Raw genomic sequence first — 21,275 nt, 5'->3', positions numbered from 1 at the left:
TTGGCTCAGACTCATTATTTAAGCCAGAGGAGGCACAGGAAGTTGTCCGAGCAACTAGGTGATGTGGCTGGCTGCTCCATCAGAGGCCGTCTTCCTGCTTTGTTCCAGTTCCCTGCTTCTGCACTCCTGAAAGCTACTGACTCCGGCTCCAACCCGCAGCTCTGACTCCCCATCTCCAATTCCTGCTCCAACCACTAGCTCTGATCGTCACTGCTCTGACAACTAGGTCTGACCACTTGCATCTCGGTCCACGACAGGAAACTAAGGAGAACCAGGGAATAATGTTGTGTTGCACCCTCTATATCTACATTTGGTCTATTTAGATCATAAGCTCTTTGGGGCAGGGACCTCTCCTTCGATGTGCCCAGCATTGCTTGTGGGTGGAATTAATAAAAACATACATAGTAATACAATGACATTTAAAAACTATCACAGACAAGGGTATGACAAGTCACAAGACATCCCTCCATGGAGAGAAACCTGGAAGGGACAGAGATGAGGACCAAGAGAGTACACTTTGTGAAAGACATCCATGGGCAGCTATCCTCTGGTAGGATTTAGCCTCTGGATTGGTGGGGCACAATGAAGATGAGATTAGAGTGGTCAGAGAGGTGCAAAGAGAATTTCAATAGTTAGGAAGGTAACTAAGGTTGATGACGGTCCATCTTGGAGCAGAATTGCTGTGCCAATGGTGTTCTGGAAGACTATGGAAGAGGGAACTACAATAGGATGGAAAGGGGTTAAGATATGAGCAAGATTTCAGGTCAGGTAGGGTCAAGATAAGGAGAAATATTTAGAGGTGGCAACAGACTCACAAGTGAGACAGGAAAAGGAAGTTTGAAAACAAGGATGTCATCTTCTAATCCTTCCCTCTGTTTCTGAACAGTGTGGCAATACAGGCTAGTTAGTAGGTACAGATAACCAGGTAGCTGGATATAGGTTACCTCATCAAGGTTATTCTGTTGGCAAGGGAAAGAGAAGGTGAATCCCAGAGGAAGTGACACGCCCTTCATTCCCATGTATTCCAGGAAGTCCGAAATGCAGTGGACGATGTGATCGAACAGCTGTAGACAGACAACCAGAGGCAGTTGCTTTAATAACTGCAGAAAACTTGATTAAGTACCAGGCTACCAGCTAAGTAAGAGTGTGTCTGCTGGTATTAGCAAAGGCCAATGGGCTACCACTTCAACTCAGCTGCATAACCAAGTAGTGAAAAGTCTATCTCCATGGAGGTCTTCCTCCTGTAGCTAATTATACAGCGGCACCTATATAGTCAATATTTAGGAGATGCCTGAATCCAGAGTTTGGGGCTGGGTTACCTGTCACCCCATCTGCAATGGGATACAACCCCACCCCCTCTCAGCCCCAAAGTTATCACCTGAAGTTTCAGGCTTTTCTTCTTCAGCCCCCTTTTCTTTATTTAAAAGATTTTTCTCTGCATTTCATGCACAGGTTAAAAAAACAAAACAAAATTCAACATTAATACAGTGTTCTTCACCCAGAGGAATGCAAAAGCACTTTACAAACTTAAGAGAGACGTGCCTTATAGTGACAGGTTACAGGAACTCAATCTATTTGGTTTATCCAAGAGATGGTCATGAAGTGACTTGATTATGGTCTGTAAATACCTACACCCGGGGAAGAGATTTCAGAGAGCAGCCAGTTCTAATCGAGCAGAAAAAGGCAGAACATGATCTAAGGGTTGGAAGCTGAAGCTAAAACAAACTAAAAAAAAAAAGTGCTCTTTATTTCTGAACAGTGAGGTTAGCTCACTATTGGAGCAACTGACTCAGGGATGTGGTGCATCTGAAGCCTTTAAATCAAGACCTGGTCTCTTTTTAAAAAGTTATGCTATTGCACAAACAGAAGTTATGGGCTTGATGCAGAAGTTATTAGGCAAGGTTCTTTGGCCCCTGTTATGGAGGAGGTCAGACCAGATGATCACAACAGTCCCATCTGGCCTTGAAATTGATCAGCCTGTGAATCTGGGGGCTGATCTGCAGTGCCGAGATCACACTCCACTCTCGCTGATGCAGTGTTGAGGAGGCTCACTCTCTCCAAAGAGGTGTTTAGCACCTCACGAGAGGGGGCATCATTTTTGCCCAACACTGAAATGCAGCCACCTCTGGGATGGAAGCCCACAACTGTTCCACCAGCACAGAGCTATGCTAGAATTAAGGTTGTGTTTGCTCAGTTATCCTTATTTAAAGGGCTTCTCTACACTATGGGTCTACAGCAGCACAGCTATGGCATGCTGTAGGAACTTCACCTCCCTGACTGACTATAAAGTAGGTCAACTGAAGCATCCTTCCATCACCCTAGCAACTTCTACCCCTTGGGTTACGGGGACATAACTATGGCCCTCAGGGGTGTGGATTTTTCAGCCTAAATTTTAAGTGTACAGGGGAAAATTATAAGCAGTATGAAAATTCTTCTTCAGTACCCTCTTCATTTGCTCAGTGCCAGGCTAAATTCTCTGCTGCCTGAATTCTACCAAGGGCAGTGGGTTTACAACAGCAAGGAATTTGGATCATGCTGATTTCCCAACATTTGCTGCTCTATTTTAGAGCTTCTGTGATTTACTCTCTAGTGAGGGGTATGGAGGGGAATACTTCAGTGAGTCATTTCAATGCATTGGGGCAGGGAGGGTTAGGGGAGAATCTCCTTTTCTTAGAGCCTTGTTTTGCCTGTTTTTCAGATTCAGGTGATGGGTCTATTAAGTTTCAGGGACAAAGCAAGAGCTTGAGCGGTCAGGCTGGCTGCTAGAATAGCTGGATTCCTTGGAAGAAAGCCTTGTGACAGGAAATATGGGCAAGGATGGGTTAACAGAACCACACGGCCGTCATATAGTCAAGGCAAGATAGGAATGCTGAATGCAGGGGGCTGCTCTGCAACAATGGACCTAGGCCTGTGGCTTTGATCTTACTCTGCCACTGGCTGTGAAATATTAGCAAGGCTTATTTCTTCTGTCTTTTAACAGGAACAAAGCTACCAGCTGAACTGAGACACAAAATCTCATCTTCTTTCATGTGTCTGAATAGTCACAAGGCATTAATACATCACACCTACACCCTGCTCCCGCTCTCCTCACCAAGCCCTCTTGCCTTGGTCCCTTATTATCATTATAACAGTGACAAGTGGGCACAGGACAGCTGCATCTTTACACGCATTTTATATTGGGGCAAATGGCAACACAATGCCCAGAATTTGCTCCAGTGCAACTACTACACCCAAAACAGCCTGAAATACTTTGCAGAATTATGCTTAAGTCACCGTGTGACTCTGGGAAGTCACTCAACTTCTGTGCCTCAGTTTCCCTACCGGTAAAACACGATCTTTGCACACCTTTGCGAAGTGTCTGCATTCCATGGATGGAGAGCACTATCGCAGCGGTATGAGTTACTTGAAATGGCTTTGATGGTTTCTACAGATAGGCATTACGAGTGCATCCATCTTTGGTGTCCAAGCATGTAGGTCTGCTGGACTGTGTAATTTCAGAACCCAAATCTGTAGAACTTCTCATCCATAGATGTCAAAGCACTTCACAAAGGTGGAGCAGTATCACCATCCCATTTTAAAGACTGAGGCACGTAAGGGGCTTGTCCAGGGTAACAAACAGGCTGCGGCAAAAGCCACGGCTAGAAGCCAGGTCCCCCAGCTCCTAACCTGTACCCTCACCACCAAGACACTTCAGGTCAGACACCACCTCTTCTTTCAAGCTGGCCCTTGCTCACCTCCTCTCCTGTCCCCTGCATGATCTCCTGCGGGATTGAGTAGATCTTATTGTGCATCTCAACACCACGCCTAATCCCATTCCGCACGCGCACCAGCAGCACACGGAAATTTGTTCCCCCAAGATCCAAGGCCAGGAAGTCTCCTTTTTCTGAAACCCAAACGAAGGCAGTTACAACACTATCCACAGCAGCTGCCAGCAAATGATGTACCCAGATCACCCCAAAGACCCAGCCAGCCCCAACCTCTCATCTACAGGCAGTGGAGCAACCAAGGAATGCAAAGTGAAGGGGAGCAGGCAAGACAATGGGCTTGGAAATGGAGGTGGTTAATTCCAACCTCACAGAGACCCGTGGAAACTGAAGTCATGGGAGTTAAACCAGTGAGAGATCAGAATCCTCCCTCTGAACAATTCTGGAGAATCGGAATGAACCATGGACAACTAGTTCTCCGTCCCCATTATGCTTTGTACCACGACAATGCACACAGACCCCAACTGAGATGAGAGCTTCCCTGTGCTAGGTGCTTCAATCTAAATGGACAAGACAGAGAAGGTGTGGGAGGGGAAGCAGGGACACAGAGCGTGGAGGTGACCTGCTTATGGTCACACAGCAAGGTTAGTGGGGGTGTCAGGAGTAGAACCCAGGTGAATAAAGTCCTAGTCCAGTGCTCTAGCCACTGGGCCACATTGCCTTGAAAGCTGTTCAGGAACTTTCTTTGCTTCAAAGTGTGCACTGGAAACCCAACTGCATGTGCAAATCTGAAGTTCACAAATACAGGGCTACAAGTCCCCAGAGGGCCACCCTGTTCCTCAGTGACTCATGTTTGTTAATGCCTAGTGCCAGCATGAGAGTCCACTCTGAGATGGTGCCCGAGTTGATTAGGAAGCTCATAGGCACCGACTCCGTGGGTACTCTGGGGCTGGAGCACTCAGGGGGAAAAATTAATGGATGCTCCGCATTCACCGGCAGCCAAGCTTCCCCGTCCTCATCTCCTCCCCCGCCCCAGTACCACTCCTCCCCCCCCCACACCTAACAGCTGCTTGGCAGTGCTTAGGATTTTCGGGGAAGGAGGCAGACAAGAGGTGGGGCAGGGATGGGGACTTTAGGGAAGGGGCAGGGAAAGGGCGGGAAGAGGTGGGGGCAGGGGCGGGGCCAGAGGGGGTCAAACACCCACTGGGCGGAGGGGAAGTCGGCGCCCATGAGGTAGCAGATCCAAACCTTGAAATACAAAGGAGCTCAGATTGAAGGTTCTGGCCCCTTTACGGTCTGATGTTCTATCCAGCAGGGGACAGGAGTGTTCACACACACAGTATGTTACCTGTTCCATCCGGAGTGGCGCACACGTAAGTGGGAAGCATTTTCACAGTGGCGTCCGGGTGCGATGCTTTGCTCAGTCCCCTCTCCATCTCTATCCTCATCCTATTCTTCACCTCCAGCAGCTGCTCATGGCTCAGCTTCAGGGCTTCCAGGGTCTTCTGCCTTGCCTTATGCTGGGCTGCTAGCCTGTAGGCCACCGCCGTGACCATAGCGGCCCCTTTGCCGCTCCCGTCTTCCGACCGAACGAATCGGATGTCGCAGTCTGGCAGCAGCTTCCGCACCGTCTTCTGAAGGCGTCGAGCAAAACTGCACAGGACGGAGGCGGGAGTGAGTGTCACCCACTCAGCGTGGTGCTCAAGGCCCCTCTACTGGTGGCTGCCCCGCATACAGACACTGACAGCTCAGGGAGGCTCATGCTTTTAGATCCAGGGGGCCCAGGTTCAATCCCTGTTGCCTACCCCCACCCAGCCTTACGCAAAGCTAGACCTCATTTAGGTCTGTAGCCTTGCAAGAGCTTATCCACTGATGGACAAGCTTCTGCAGGCCTTTTCCTGCAGCTCTTTAACTTCTTCCAGGCCCTCCTGTAAAGCCCTTTCACTCAATGCATTTTTACAAACATTAACACTGGTGGCACCTCAGATGGGCAGGAAAGCTGGGAAAATGGAGTCCCAGAGACCTGGCACAGCTAGGATTAGAACCTGGTTCTCCATGTTTGTAGGCTTGTGCCCTATTCACTGGACTACACTGCCTTGCAGATTGCAATCTACGAGGGTCCAATTCCCAGGCCATGCAATCTATTAAAAGCTACTTGGCTTGTGCCTTAACTGATACACTACTGATTTGGGCTGTGAACAGCATACTGGACTCTCACTGACTTTTCTGGGAGTCACAGCCCTTAAGAGCAACAAAGAGTCCTGTGGCACCTTATAGACTAACAGACGTATTGGAGCATGAGCTTTCGTGGGTGAATACCCATTTTGTCGGATGCATGCATGTATTCACCCACGAAAGCTCATGCTCCAATACGTCTGTTAGTCTATAAGGTGCCACAGGACTCTTTGCTGCTTTTACAGATCCAGACTAACACGGCTACCCCTCTGATACTTGACAGCCCTTTAAGTGCTCTGGGATTGGGTTGCTTTAAACTCCATCAAGCTGCAGAATGACCCCTAGGGCCATTTCCTCGCAAACTCATTGCTAGCCTCACTTAAGTCCTCAGGCTTACTGGGGGTGCTTCTTGTACACCGAGCCATCCACGCCGACGGTGGAGCGTAGCCTGTCGACTCCTTTGTTCTCCTTGATCCGGCGCAGCACTGCAGCCAGGGTAGCACCACAGAGGTTCGCCGAGCGGGTGGAGACGATCTGGCAGATATGCTGGGTGGCTATGCAGTCTTCTGCAGATGGGTCCAGCCCGAGCTTGGTCAAGATCTCGTGGGCTTTTTGTAGTCCTTCCTTCTCCCTGAAGGTCAGGGAACAAAAAAAGGAGTTCAGTACAGTAGCCTGAGATACTGTTGAGGTAACTCAAAGTATTACAGGCCCAAGGTTTCTGCCAGTCCCACCTCTTATCCTAGAGGTTAAGGAAATCATAGAAATGTAGGACTGGAAGGGACCTCGATAGGTCATCTAGTCCAGTCCCCAGCAATGAGGCAGGACTAAGTATTATCTAGACCATCCCCGACAGGTAATTGTCTAACCTCTTCTTAAAAACCTCCGGTGTTGGAGATTCCACATCCTCCCTTGGTAAATTTGTTCCGGTGCTTAACTACTCTTAAGAGGGTGATAAGTGACAACCAACATGGATTTGTCAGAACAAATCATGCCAAACCAACCTAATTTCCTTCTTTGACAGTATGACTGGCCTAATGGATGGATGGAAGCAGTAGGTGTGATATATCTTGATTTGAGCAAGGCTTTCGAAACAGTCCCACATGACATTCTCATAAACTGGGGAAATGAGATCTTGATGAAGTTACTGTAAGGTGAGTGCACAACTGGCTGAAAAAACATACTCAAAGAGAAGTTATCAATGGTGGGCTATCAGACTGGGGAGATCTATCTAGTATAGTGGTTCTCAAAGCCGGTCCGCCGTTTGTTCAGGGAAAGCCCCTGTTAGGCCGGGCCAGTTTGTTTACCTGCCGGGTCCATAGGTTTGGCTGATCGCGGCTCCCACTGGCCACAGTTCGCTGCTCCAGGCCAATGGGGGCTGCGAGAAGGGCAGCCAGCACATCTCTCCGCCTGCGCCGCTTCCTGCAGCCCCCATTGGTCTGGAGCGGCGAACCACAGCCAGTGGGAGCCATGATCGGCCCAACCTGCGGACGCGGCAGGTCAACAAAACGGTTCGGCCCGCTAGGGGCTTTCCCTGAACAAGCGGCAGACTGGCTTTGAGAACCACTGATCTAGTGGGCTCCCCCAGGGGCTTGGGGCTTTCAATGTTGTGGAGAGTATGCTTATAAAGTTTTTAGATACTTGGTGTCATCACTTTGGGGGACAGGATTAGAATACCATATGACTTTGACAAATTGGAGAATTGAGCTGAAATCCATGAGATGAAATTCAATAAAGACAAGTGCAAAGTACTACACTTAGAAAGGAAAAATCAAATGACGTAATAAAAAAAATAACCCAAACAAGTGTAGTACTGCAGAAAAGGATCTGTCAATTATAGTGCATCACAAAGTCAACAACCTGATGCAGTTGTGAAAAAGGCTATTATTATTCTGGGGTGTATTAACAGGAGCGTCAACTGTAAGAAACTGGGTGCCACACTTTAGGAAAGATGTGGATAAATGGAGAGAGTCCAGAGGACATCAACAAAAATGATTAGGGCCCTACCAAATTAATGGTCATGAAAAACGCGTCGCGAACTGTGAAATCTGGTCTCCCCCCATGAAATCTGGCCTTTTGTGTGCTTTTATGCTATACTATACAGATTTCACAGGGGAGACCAGCGTTTCTCAAACTGGGGGTCCTGACCCAAAAGGGAGTTGCAGGGGGGTCGACAAAGTTATTTTAGGGGGGTCATGGTATTGCCACCCTTACTTCTACGCTGCCTTCAGAGCTGGGCAGCTGGAGAGTGGCGGCTGTTGGCAGGTGCCCAGCTCTGAAGGCAGCACCCCACCAGCAGCAGTGCAGAAGTAAGGATGGCAATACCATACAGGCCATCCTTACTTCTGCGCTGCTGCTGGCAGCAGCTCTGCCTTCAGAGCTGGGCTCCCGGCCAACAGCTTCTCAGCTCTGAAAGCAGGGCTGCTGAAAGCAGAGCTGCTGACAGCAGCAGCAGCGCAGAAGCAAGGGTAGCAGTACTGCAACCCCCCCTCCCACACGCACAAGCCTTGTGACACCCTCACAGCTCCTTTTTGGGTCAGGATCCCTACAATTACAACACTGCAAAATTTTAGATTTAAATAGCTGAAATCACAAAATTTACCATTTTTAAAATCCTATGACATAATTCCACATGACTTTATTGAATTTCATCTCGTGGATTTCAGATCAATCTGTGAAATTGACCAAAATGGACCGTGAATTTAGCAGGGCCCTAAAATGATCAAAGTTTTGAAGACCTGACCCAGGAGGAGAGGTTAAAAAACTGGGCATGTTTAGTCTTAAGAAAGGAAGACTTGAGAGGGGGTGGGTGGGGGCATGATAACAGACTTGAAATATATTAAGGGCTGTTATAAAGAAGACAGCCATCAGTGGTTCTCCATGTCCACTGAAGGTGGACAAGAAATAATTGGCTTAATCTACAGCAAGGGAGATTTAGGTTAGATAGTATGAAAAACTTGATAACTCTAAGGGTAGTTAAGCTCTGGAATAGGTTTCCAAGGGAGGCTGTGGAATCCCCATCACTGGAGGTTTTTAAGAACAACTTGGACAAAACCCCATCCAGGATGGTTTAGGTTTACTTGGCCCTGCCTCAGTGCAGAGGACTGGACTCGATGAGCTCTCAAGGTTCCTTCCAGCCCCACACTTCTACAATTCAATCCCTTAAGTGATGACATCACACAGAACTGGAGGGGGGGGCTAACCTACTCACTTTCTACTTGGTGACAACACAATAGATCGCTCACCATTGGCTCGACAGACCTTTCCCTTCCCAAGAGCACACGTCTTGAAGAGATGAGGGTGGCCTCCCATCCATTGTGGGGTTCTCACTGAGGATAGAACCATTTGCTCAGGCTCTTTCTTACTTACTTTTCAATAGCAGACACATATCCGGTCTCGAAGTGTCCTGTGGTGAGCAAGCTTGGGGTGAGCCTTCCACCGAACAGCAATTCCTCCTTGGCCATCTTCACCAGGATGAGCCTGACCAGCTCTCCCATGTACATGCCGCTGATCATCTTTTCAAACCTGCAGAGAAGTTAAGCACAAGGTTCAGTCCACTGTGCAAGTCATTCTACACTGTCACTTTAAGAGGCCAATATCTAGGGCTACACGTGCAAAAAGAGGCACCTGAATTATCCGTGCAAAGCTGCATTCTACACAGGTAGCACATGAGCTCACAAAATCTCAGTGCACCCCCAAATGAGAAGGCTACTGTTTGTACCAAGGTCTTGGGACAGCTAAGTACTTGAGTTAGTTTGCAAGAAAGAAGAACAACTCTTAAGCTTAGTCATGCAATTTGCCCATTTAAAGAATCATGAATTATGGCAAGGGATCCTGATTGTCTCCATCTGACTGTCAAAAACAAAATTGTGTCAAACCAACCTGATAGCTTTCTTTGACAGGGTTAACAAGCCTTGTGGATAGGGAGGAAGAGGTAGATGTGGTATATCTTGACTTTAGTTAAGCTTTTGATACTGTCTTGCATGATTTTCTCATAAACAAACTAGGGAAATGCAACCTAGATGGAGCTACTATACCGTGGGTGCAAAAACTGGTTGGAAAATCATTCCCAGAGAGTAGTTATCAGTGGATCACAATCATGCTGGAAGGGCATAGCAAGTGGGGTCCCACAGGGATTGGTTCTGGGTCCGGTTCTGTTCAATATCTTCATCAATGATTTACATAATGGCATAGAATGTACACTTTAAAAATTTGTGGCCGTTACCAAGGTGGGAGGTGCTTTGGAGGATAGGATTAAAATTCAAAATGATCTGGAAAACTGGAGAAATGGTCTGAAGTAAATAGGATGAAATTCAATAAGGACAAATGCAAAGTACTCCACTTAGGAAGGAACAATCAGTTGCACACATACAAAATGGGAAATGACTGCCTAGGAACAAGTATTGTGGAAAGGGATCTGGGGGTCATAGTGGACCACAAGCTAAATATAAGTCAACAATGTAATGCTATTGCAAAAAAGGTGAATGTCATTCTGGGATATATTAGCAGAAGTGTTGTAAGCAAGACATGAGAAGTAATTCTGCTCTACTCTGCACTGATTAGGCCACAACTGGAGTATTGTGTCCAGTTCTGGGCACCACATTCCAGGAAGGATGTGGACAAATTGGAGAAAGTCCAGAGAAGAGCAACAAAAATGATTAAAGGTCTAGAAAACATGACCTATGAGAGAAGATTGAAAAAACTGGGTTTGTTTAGTCTGGAGAAGAGAAGATTGAGAGGGGGCATAACAGTTTTCAAGTATGTAACAGGTTGTTAGAAGGAGGAGGAGGAAAAATTGTTTTTCTTAACCTCTCAGGATAGGACAAGAAGCAATGGGCTTAAATTGCAGCAAGGGAGGTTTAGGTTGGACATTATGAAAAAGTTCCTAACTGTCAGGGTGGTTAAGCACTGGAATAAACTGCCCAGGAAGGTTGCGGAGTCCTTTTTAAGTTGGAGATTTTTAAGACCAGGTTACACAAAACACCTGTCAGGGATGGTCTAGATAATTAGTCCTGCCACGAATGCAGGGGACTGGACTAGACTTCTCAAGGTCCCTTCCAGTTCTATGATTCTATGATCTCATATAGTAGCCCAATACAGATACCACCAGATTTTGCTTAAAATCACAGGAAGACATTTCAAAACCTTCAGTAAAAAGACTGGGGAGCTCTAGTCTGGAGAAACACCTGTGCTTTGTAGGAGCTTTGCATTAGCCCCATAGAGCTTATGAGTTCTGTGGGAGTGGAGCTGCAGTCCCTGAGGCAGGATCTACACACAGAAAGGCTTTGCTGGCATAGCTGTACCTGCATAGGATACCAGCCCAGCACTCCTAGTGTGGACGCAGCTTAAATTGGTATAATCACTGGTAGAACACATTCCAGCCTCCCCACCCAAGGACTAAATAAGCACAGCTTTTCCTGGCACAGCTACGTCAGCCTGGGATCACAACTCTTCAGCACCCCTGACCAACACAGCTCTGCTGGCAGGCGCTTGTAGAGTAAACGTGGCCCGAGGATACCGTCTTTAGAAGCACTATGCAGCACTGAAAGTCAGTGGGACTTAGGTTCTTAAGTCACTTACAGGCCAGGTCTACGGTACGGGTGCTACTGTGGCACTGCTATGGCAGTACAGCACCATAGCTTAGACACTTCCTACAGCGATGGGAGAGGTTTTCCTGTCATGGTAGGTAATCACTGAGCGGCATTAGCTAGTCAACGAAGCACTCTTCCATTGACCTAGCCAAGAATTCACTGGGAGTTAGGTTGGCATAGACTGACACTCGGGGGTGTGGATTTTTCACCACTTGCTAGGTCAGTCTACATTTTAAGAGTGTCCAAGGCCTGGTCCACTTTTCAAACCATCACCCTACAGCTCCGGGGACACGGCCAATCATCATGTATCCCAGAGTGTTGGTTAAACCAGAGTAACATCAAGGTTCCAATGTAACAATGAGCACATGCTTGTTGGAGGATTCTGGCCTTCAAATTAAAACTAGAAACACTGCGGAAGATTTTCCAAGATGCACATGGGAGTTGAGTGCCTATCTGCCCTTTGGAAATATACCCAACATCTCCCATCTTATCTTGCAGTGGGTGAGTTTGTATGGTCTGCAGAATCCTGGGGAAATTGCTGATGTACGGGCTAGAACTTCTCCTGTGGGCAAGGTTTGAGGTGCCTTGATAATAGGTGCACTGAACTGTGCGCACAGAAAGAAATGCAACTGAAGGATCAAATGCTTAATATATACAGTATATAGAGAGAGGGGAAAAAATTAAGCCTTCAGGTGACTTCCTCTCCCATCCATTGTGATTAGACGTAAACCTGAACCAGAACCAAACTATTTCTGCATCTTGGAGGAAGCTTGGATCCAAGTTTTATGGACTGGGTCCATCTCTAATTTAAAAATAAATCTCGCATTCACCAAGTGTGATATCTGTTGGTTGCACTGATGGTATGAACACTAGGTGACGCTGTTTGCCTTCGAGTGATGATCACTACACTGAATGGGAAATCCAGAAGTAGCTGTTATTCCATTCATTAGAACATGAAGCAAAGCAGGGGGATATGGGGAGGGGGTCGCTCTTGGCGGTTCATTCAGAAATACCATCCTCAATTTGTGGTACAGTCCCAGTTTGCATTGGTCTAGCCTGCATCCTTTAGGGTCCTGTAACCCAGTTAACCTACATGACCTCTTCCTCACACCAAAACAATCACAATAGAAGGACAGACAATACAAAATAAACCACCCCCTACATCTGAGCCACAGCCAAGAATCTGCTTACAGTTGTTTCCCTGGATTGAGTGAACCCATGTCGATCTCACGGTCGAACTCTGTCCTGATGTCGTTCAGCACACCATCGTCTCCGAAGGCTCCCCATTCCATGTTTATGCACATTCGCCCTTCGTCCCCTTCCACCAAGTCAATGTGCCGCATCTCCTCCATGTAGCATGCATTGGTACCAGTACCTGTGTCAAATAGATCACGAGTTAGTCACCTGGGAGAGGGAGTGGTGGGGTCTTCATCACTGCTTCCAGTGTCTACCCATCCCATAAGTATGGCCTAAATTGTTTGTTCTTAGATGGACACATTTACACTTGGCCATACTGAAATGTATCTTGTTTGCCTGAGCCCAGCTTACCATGTGATCCAGATTGCTCTGTATCAGAGCCCTCTCCTCTTCATTATTTACCACTCCCCCATTCTTTGGGTTGTCTGCAAACTTTCTCAGTCATATTATGTTTTCTTCCAGGTCATTCATAAAAATGTTCCATAGTGTAGGACCAAGAACTGATCCCTGTGGGACCTCCCAGTAGAAACACTCAGTGTTGAGTCCCCATTTACAGTTCTATTTGGAGATCTGTCAGTTAAGACAATTTTTGATGCATGCTACGTTCATTGTGTATCGTTCTAGCTTCTTAATCAAAATGTTGCATGGTACTAAGTCAAACAATTTATAGAAGTCTGAATATTACATCATTGCTCTTACTTTCCTCGGTCAAACTTGTAATCTCATCAAAGAGACATCAAATGAGTTGGACAGAATCTATTTCCTGTCAAGGTTACATTGTGTCTTACCAACAATGAGCCCAACTTCGCAGTTGTGATCGTCATAGCCGCAGGTCATCATCGTCCCTACGGTGTCATTCACCACAGCGACCAGGTCAATGTCGAAGTCCTGAAACAGACAAAGGGGAGAGACATCAAGTCCATGAAGTCAAGTTTGACCCATTCCTAAGATTGATTGTGGGGGCTGGGGAAATTGTTACTTTAGCGGATAGAAAGAGCAAGGCTCCAAGGCCAAGATCTGGGATCCGTGCCCATAAATATTCAGCCTCATTTGGGCCAGGATTATCAGCTGTGACTAATTATTTTGGCTCGCTCGATTTCTCAGTGCTCAGCTGGAGATACCATGAAGGGGCAGATGTTCACAGGGCAGGTGGCTCAGCACTTCTTATCAGCTCCCTTCTTAACACATCTCAAGGTCAGCACTCAAAATCACTAGCTCCTTTTGAAAACCATGGCTCAAATGGGGGCTGAACGTTCATCAGCACAGATTCAGTGATGGAAGAACATTAATAGGCTGACTATCTTTAGTAAAAATTGTTCCTTTTATAGTGCTATTCAATGTCAAAGCACTGCACAAACATTCATTAAGGATCTCAACACCCCCTTGAGAAGGGTAACTAAGTAGCCATGTTACAGATGGATTTATCTAGACTTCTATTAACCATCTGTCCCTGACTCTTGGTGTTTTCAGAAGACTAAAAGTTATGATACAGGAAGGAAAACTTGCAACAGATGCAATAAACCGTACAGACAATGTCATCACGCTCACGGAAGTAACTTCACATCTATCCAGTCCACAGCCCTCTCCTGCCCAAAAATCAAATCAGGAGGAATCAGTGTTAATTGATGCTGCGTTAATAAATCTAGGCTCTGGCAGATCCAGACTAAGAAATCCAGGCTCTTGCAGTGGAAGCAATTCTGGAGGAATCAACCCTTCCTGAAAGACTCCTGGCCAACATTCCTACTTCCTGTTTTAGTCACAGGGCTATCAGCTCAAGCAGTCAGCTGAGGAGTTGTACAGGGAAGAGAGGCATAGCCAGATCTCAGGCCGTTTAAGACTTTACAGGGAAAGATGGGGAAATGGAGGCAGAGGTAACTACATTTGTTTTTCTCTCTATCTCCAGTCATTCTGGATGCCAGAATAACTGTGATATCAGAAGGTACACCAACAATATGCAATTCAGAGCAGGGGTGAATTCAGCGCTAAAGTAGTTCCTTGTGTACACCCACTTTCATAGCTAATAATGCAGCCTGCAGGAGAACAACATAAAGAAAAGAGCAGGGCATGAGCATGAGAAAGCACAATGTTTGCTGTAATCCTCGACCAACAGGATCTAACCTGATTAAAAAAAAAAAAAAAAAAAAAAGGAAGAGGAAGTTTGTTTGGGTTTAAAAAAAAAAAAAAGAGCACAGCTGTCTTGCATTTGTTTCCAGATGAAGAGTGCATCAATCTGACTGACAACCTTTGTGTGTCTCGGGTCTGAAGCCAAGTACAGCCACTGCTGGCATTTAGATAGTGCTTTTCCCATCCTGGAGGAACCCAGTCTATGTGAATACCTTGAAATACAATACCTTCCCCCCTGCGTGGAGGGCAGTACGCTAGATCAAGACCAGGATTTATACACATTCTCTTTGTTCTGTTCCAAAGCTGAATAGAATGCCCGGGGCAGAGCAGCTGATTCCCAACAGCCTGAGAGTTCAGCACACAGGTAATGCTTACCCCTCGTTTCTTGATGGCTTTACGTATCATGGCAACCACGTCTTTCCCCTCCACGCCACTGGATTTGAACCCTTTAGTCCATGTAACGAGGATACTCTATGAAAAGAAATAAGAACAACCATATTATCACACCAGAGTCTTCAGCCATCTTTCTCTAAGGCCCTATTGCTACTCTGGGGATTTTTGCAAAAACTTCTCCACTGTAAGTCAGTTGCACTGGTATAAGACAAGGGCTTCCACTGCTACAACTTACTGCAGTAAGTTTCTGGGATGGGTTGCGGCACTGTTGTGTGTATGTTATGACAATGTGATTACACTGGCAAGTAGTCTACACTAGAAACTTACATCGGTATAATTACATTGCTCAGGGATATGAAAAATCTACACCCCAGAGCGACGCAAGTTATACAGACCCAGTGTAGACAGCATTATCTCGACAGGAAATGGATTAATGACACAGGCAATCCTGTGGATGTAGCAGCATCTTCACTGCAGCGTTTTACGTGTTGACCTGCCCTGAGTCTCAACAAGGCCCAGGTTTCTGGAAATGCCATCAAAATATGGGTGGGATGGGGAGTTAGTCATTTACTTCCACCTGCATTAGAAATGCAAAGCACAGGGTGAGGCTGACCAGATTCTACAAAGTTGAGTTTACAAGGATTCTTCCCAAAGAACTCAGGGTGTCAGACAGCTTCTGATTAAAAACAGTCTTCAGTGCTTGAGGTTTTCCATACAAATCTAATCATCTGCCATGAGCAGCAGAAGGCACTTTGTGACTGGGACTTCTACTATGATCAGTAGGTTTAAGAGATATCGATAATAGCAGGAATATCATGGCCACACAGCTGTGGAATTTGATTAGCTCCCACTCTGAAAGGACTTCAGTGACATCTTCTGTTCTCTCTTATACAGAGCTTTTCTTCCCTAAGTCCCAAGGCGCTTTAGAATCATAGGGTCAGAAGGGACCACCAGGGTCATCTAGTCTAACCCCCTGCCAAGATACTCAAAAAGTCTCCATTTCACAGATGGTGAAACTGAGAAAAAGACAAAGCAGTACCATGCCCCAGGCCACCCAATGAGTCAGTTTCCAAACCAGGAATAGAACCAAGATCTCTTGGCTCCAAACCCCATGGCTTTCCACTGGACCACCTTGCTTTCCCAAGAGAAAGTGAAGGGGAAGTATAAGGGAAGAAAAAGTGAATAGAAACTCGTATTGTTCCTCGTGCTCTAGCGCAGCAAGGTTGACAACCTGTCATGCAGCACGTGGGCATCTTTACGATGGAGTATTCGCTGCACATGGAGGATGTGCCAAAGGGAGAGAGAAATACCTAGCTGGCTACATTTCTGAGAGATGAATAGAGTTTTTAGCATTCCAGTTATGATGGCAGGGAACGGGTAGAAAAGGAGACACACACACACAAAGGTGCCAGAGGAGAGGGTACGTGACAAGCAAAATGACATATGCCTCAGGAGGGCGCTAAACAAGCAAATTTCACCTTGGGCTCCCAATGCCACAGACAGTCCATCAGGCGACTGAGGTCACCAGAGTCCCTCCATGTAACAAGTCAATTGCTAAGCATGGCTGACAGGACATCAATCCCTGCAGGAGTGCCTGCCCCTGCTCCCTAGTAGAAGCCTTGCCGATGACTTCAGTGGGAAGAGAAGCATGCCTGCTATGTTACATCCAGTGTGGCATGGTACACCATGAATGATGCGGTGCTTGACATGTCTGTTTGCATGTAGCGAGGGGACACATGTCCTGAGGTATTTGGATCTGCTTTACCTTACTCTGCACACTCTCCACACCCAGTGCCTGCATTCAGTTCATTTTCCACCTGCCCTGCTCCCATCTCAGTCCTACCTTTGTCTCTCCTTCCTGCACCTGAGGCTCCAGATCTGTCTCCACCCTGCCCCCTCTGCCACTAACAGCCTCCCTCGACTTGTGTGATAAACAGCTGCCTTCATCGACCATCCAATCCTTCCTCTAAAATTCTCTTTTCAGCCAGCGTGGGAGCACACAGCTGGTGTTATTCACAAAAACAATCCCAAAATATAATACGCTAGGAGCCTTGTAAATAACACTCCCTTTGCAAGCTAGGCTGCCCTTGAGCAATTTTACCCTCCCCCTTTGTTTCTTGTCCTTTCCCCACCTTCCCCCAATGGTTTCTTGTCATCTCTCATTATCTTATTTCCCTAATTTGGAGCGTAAATGCCTCAGGGCAGCAATCTTCTTGGTTACTTGTCAGGAAAATGTCTTGCACATTAATGGTGCCATAGAAACAGATCAGTAATAAGCACCAAAGAGTTGAAGTTCCATGTGACAGCATGCAAAAGAGGCATTTCCTTACCTCATGTTAGCTAACACATGGTAACTAGCAAGAGGTACAACAGACAAGGCAGTTTGTTCAGAATTTTACTTCATATTAGTTACCATATGGTACCTAATGCACCTTTTTTCCTAGTGAAGATGCAGCCATAGTGCATGAAGACATGCTTACGGTCTTTGCCAGTTTAAGGGAACAAATGTAAACTAAACCGAAGCAAGCCAAAATCCACCCGGCGGTTGGCACCAGTTTAACTAAATCGGTTTAAAAAAATCCATTTAAGTCAAATTGGCGTAACTTCCATGTGCAGACAAAGCTAAAACCATAGGGTGTGATTAAAACCCAGCCTCTTGTCCCTTTCACCTCCCCTGGTAATTGGCAGCAGCCCAAGCCTCAGACTGCAGGCCAATCCATTATGGCTTACAAGTCAGAGGAGGTAAAAGCGTCACTTACCTCATCCAGTTTGGTTTGGCGGCAAGGAAATGAGAAGGTGAATCCAAGGGGCAGCTTCTTGTCCTTCATGTTCAGCTTTTCCATGAAGTTAGCCAGGCATTCAGCAATATGATCAAACAGCTGTGGAACAGAGATCACCACCCATTAGACAGCTGAGACCTTGAGTCACCTTAATCTGTCTATTCAGTGTAAGGGCCCAATCCAGCACCCATTGGAATGGGTCAGCACAAAGTCAGGTCAGGATCATTTCACAACTGAACGCGCTGAATCCTACATTCCACTGGGTGCTATTAACTGTGTTTCACTTGCCAACGTCACTCACCTTAGCTCAAGCAATACAATTAGAGAGTAACCTTCCTCCAAGTAAGGAAACTTATGGCCACTATCTATAAGCCTACCTGTAACACTGGTGGAAACTTTCACAGGCATGTAAAGCATTCCCTGTACTGTATCTATATTCCTGATTGTTACTGGTTTGGTATTCTGGGACTTTATAGAACACATCGTAATGCAAATCCAAACAGTTGTTAAGACTCACTTATCAGTTGTCCATTACCATAGTGTCTAGGTGTAGTTTGCTTAGTTTAAAATAAATCCTTAAACATGTCTTCTGTGTATCGATCTGGGAGATTTTCAGAGATGGAAACAACTTTTTGGGAAAGGAATTTGATATCTTATGGTTGAAGCAGGAGTTCTGAGATTCAGGACTCCTGGGTTCTGTTCTTAGTTCTTCTGGTGACTCTCTGCAAGTTTTGACAAGTCACTTCACCTCTCTGCATTTCAGTTTGCCCTCTGTCACAGCGAGGGTAGAAGGAACTAGCCTTCACAAACTCCTTACCTGAGGAGGTTGTGAAGGCTAGGACCATAACAATGTTTAAAAGGGGACTGGATAAATTCATGGTGGCTAAGTCCATAAATGGCTATTAGCTAGGATGGGTAAGAATGGTGTCCCTAGCCTCTGTTCGTCAGAGGATGGAGATGGATGGCAGGAGAGAGATCACTTGATCATTGCCTGTTAGGTTCACTCCCTCTGGGGCACCTGGCATTGGCCACTGTCGGTAGACAGATACTGGGCTAGACGGACCTTTGGTCTGACCCGGTACGGCCATTCTTATGTTCTTAACTAGCTAGTTTTTTTATCATGAGCTTTGAGGTCTTGGAACCTAGGGTATTAGAGCAAAATATTATGATTCCCTTGACAGTTCAGGATGGTCCAGTCCTTTGATAAAGAAAAAACCTCTCTTACTTGGTTCTTTAGACCTTGACTGCATGGAGGATTTGAAATGAATTTTCACAGAAGTGTGTTAACACAATAAATACAACTGAGATTTAGTTATGTCCTCACCAAACCAAAGATTTGCAGGGTAGCTCTTTGAAACAGTAGCCGCCCACCAGTGCAAACCCCTAGCATAGACAAGGTAAACTGCGATAAGCAGCAATTTGCACTAGTGCATTGAACTCAGGTGTCACACCGGGGTCAGTGCCAGAGTGCAAATTTGTCTACTTGCACACATGGGCGCCGACTTATATGGGCTCCTGGGGCTTTAGCCCCAGGAATATTTACAGTCAGGGGCTCTGCTCCACCAATAGTTGGAGCTAGGTTTTGCCCCTTTTAAATCCCAGCCGCGGCCGGGAGTCCGAAGGCTCTGCGCTGCCCGCAGCCGCGGGGAGCCCAGAGCCTTTTAAATCCCAGCCGCGGCCGGGAATCAGAGGGCTCTGGGCTGCCCGGAACCGCGGGGAGCCCAGAGCCCTTTAAATCCCAGCCGCGGCCGGGAATCAGAGGGCTCTGGGCTGCCTGCAAGCGCAGGGAGCCCAGAGCCTTTTAAATCCCAGCCGCGACCGGGAGTCAGAGAGCTCTGGGCTGCCTGCAAGCGCGGGGAGCCCAGAGCCTTTTAAATCCCAGCCGCGGCCGGGAGTCAGAGGGCTCTGGGCTGCCTGCAAGCGCAGGGAGCCCAGCGCCCTTTAAATCTCAGCCGCGGCCGGGAGTCAGAGGGCTCTGCACTGCCCGCAGGGGCAGGGAGCCCAGAGCCCTTTGAATCCCAGCCGGGGAGGCGGCTGGGATTTAAAGGGCTCAGGGCTCCCCGCAGCTGCCAGCAGCCCAGAGCCCTTTGAATCCCAGCCCCTGGCCGCTGATTGCCCCCTCCCCAGACCCTTGCCCCAACTGCCCCCCAGGACCCCCACCCCCTATCTAAGCACCACTGGTCCTTGTCCCCCGATTACCCCCTCCCGAGACCCCTGCCCCTAACTGCCCCTTGGGACCCCAGCCCCTATCTAAGCCTCCCTTCTCCTTGTCCCCAACTGCCCCCTCCTGATACCTCACCCAACTTCCCCCTAGAACCCCTCTACCTGTCCCCTGATAAACCTCCTGGACTCCCATGCCTATCCAATTGCTGCCTGTCCCCTGACTGCCCCTCCGAACCTCTGCCCCATCCAACCCCCCCTGCTCCTTGTCCCTTGACTGCCCCCCAGAACCCCCTACCTCTTCTCCAACCCCCAAACCGCTTACTGTGCCACTCAGACTAGCGTGTCTGGCTCCGTGCAGCTCCAGACAGTTGCTGCCATGCTCCCCCATGGAGCCCACAGCCCTCTCCCACCCCCAGCCTTCCAGATTTGAACACCTCAAAATTCAGGAGTGCTCAAGCTCGGTTTGGGCAGCTTTTACTTCATTTCTCCCAAATCAGTTTCCCCTGCAAGGTGCCAACTGAAGGTGCTGGAGAACAGAGAGATCGGGTGGCCTCCTAATGCCTGGAAAAGAGACAAAGGCCGGAGGAGGGAGCGTCAGTGCCTGTGTGGACTTCTGGGAAGTGCACGGTGTGGAAGGGGATGCTGTGATGCTTTGGAACAACTCCATACAAAGCCAGTCAGGACTCCGGGGGAGCCTCCTCTCTCTGAGCAGACTGTCTCCAGGGCAAGAAGCTTACACCTTCCTGGGTCTGACCTCGGAGCATTCAGCATACCCTTCCACATCATGCACTTTCCACAGCGAGTCTGCCCAGGCTGGTCCTGGGGCAACCAGAGGTCCCTGCACCCCAACTCTGCAGTCAGATGTGACTCTCAGCCAGACAGTAAAACAGAAGGTTTATTAGATGACGGGAACACAGTTTAAACAGAGCTTGTAGGTACAGAAAACAGAACCCCTCTGTCAGGTCCATCTTGTGGGGTGGGGAGCCCAGAACCAAGTTCTGGGTCTCTCCCCATTTCCCCAGCCAGCTCCAAACTGACACTCCCTCCTCTGGCCTCTGTGTCTCTTCCGGACAAGGAGGCCACCTGATCTTTGTCCCCAACACCTTCAGTTGGCATCTTGCAGGGGAAACTGAGGCACCCACACAGTATTC

At 47.6% G+C, this 21,275-nt stretch overlaps 1 protein-coding gene across 5 annotated transcripts in view; it reads right to left on the bottom strand.

Moving 5' to 3' along the window:
• The window catches only part of LOC123364156 (hexokinase-2), a 132,389-nt gene that overhangs the window by 15,414 nt on the left and 95,700 nt on the right, over positions 1-21,275 (bottom strand). For all 5 annotated transcript variants that reach the window (XM_045006014.1, XM_045006013.1, XM_045006016.1 and 2 more), the window contains 9 exons: positions 17,941-18,060; positions 15,164-15,259; positions 13,453-13,552; positions 12,659-12,842; positions 9,246-9,401; positions 6,277-6,510; positions 5,053-5,357; positions 3,735-3,883; positions 945-1,064 (listed from right to left, as the gene is read on the bottom strand). In XM_045006014.1, coding sequence (XP_044861949.1) covers positions 945-1,064; positions 3,735-3,883; positions 5,053-5,357; positions 6,277-6,510; positions 9,246-9,401; positions 12,659-12,842; positions 13,453-13,552; positions 15,164-15,259; positions 17,941-18,060 — 1,464 coding nt within the window. The remainder of the gene's footprint in view (positions 1-944; positions 1,065-3,734; positions 3,884-5,052; positions 5,358-6,276; positions 6,511-9,245; positions 9,402-12,658; positions 12,843-13,452; positions 13,553-15,163; positions 15,260-17,940; positions 18,061-21,275) is intronic.

Source organism: Mauremys mutica, chromosome 2 (assembly GCF_020497125.1).
Source record: "Mauremys mutica isolate MM-2020 ecotype Southern chromosome 2, ASM2049712v1, whole genome shotgun sequence".
Classification (NCBI taxonomy): domain Eukaryota; kingdom Metazoa; phylum Chordata; order Testudines; family Geoemydidae; genus Mauremys; species Mauremys mutica.
The sequence above is the reverse complement of the archived record's forward strand: the minus strand, read 5'-3'. Positions and strand labels throughout refer to the sequence as shown.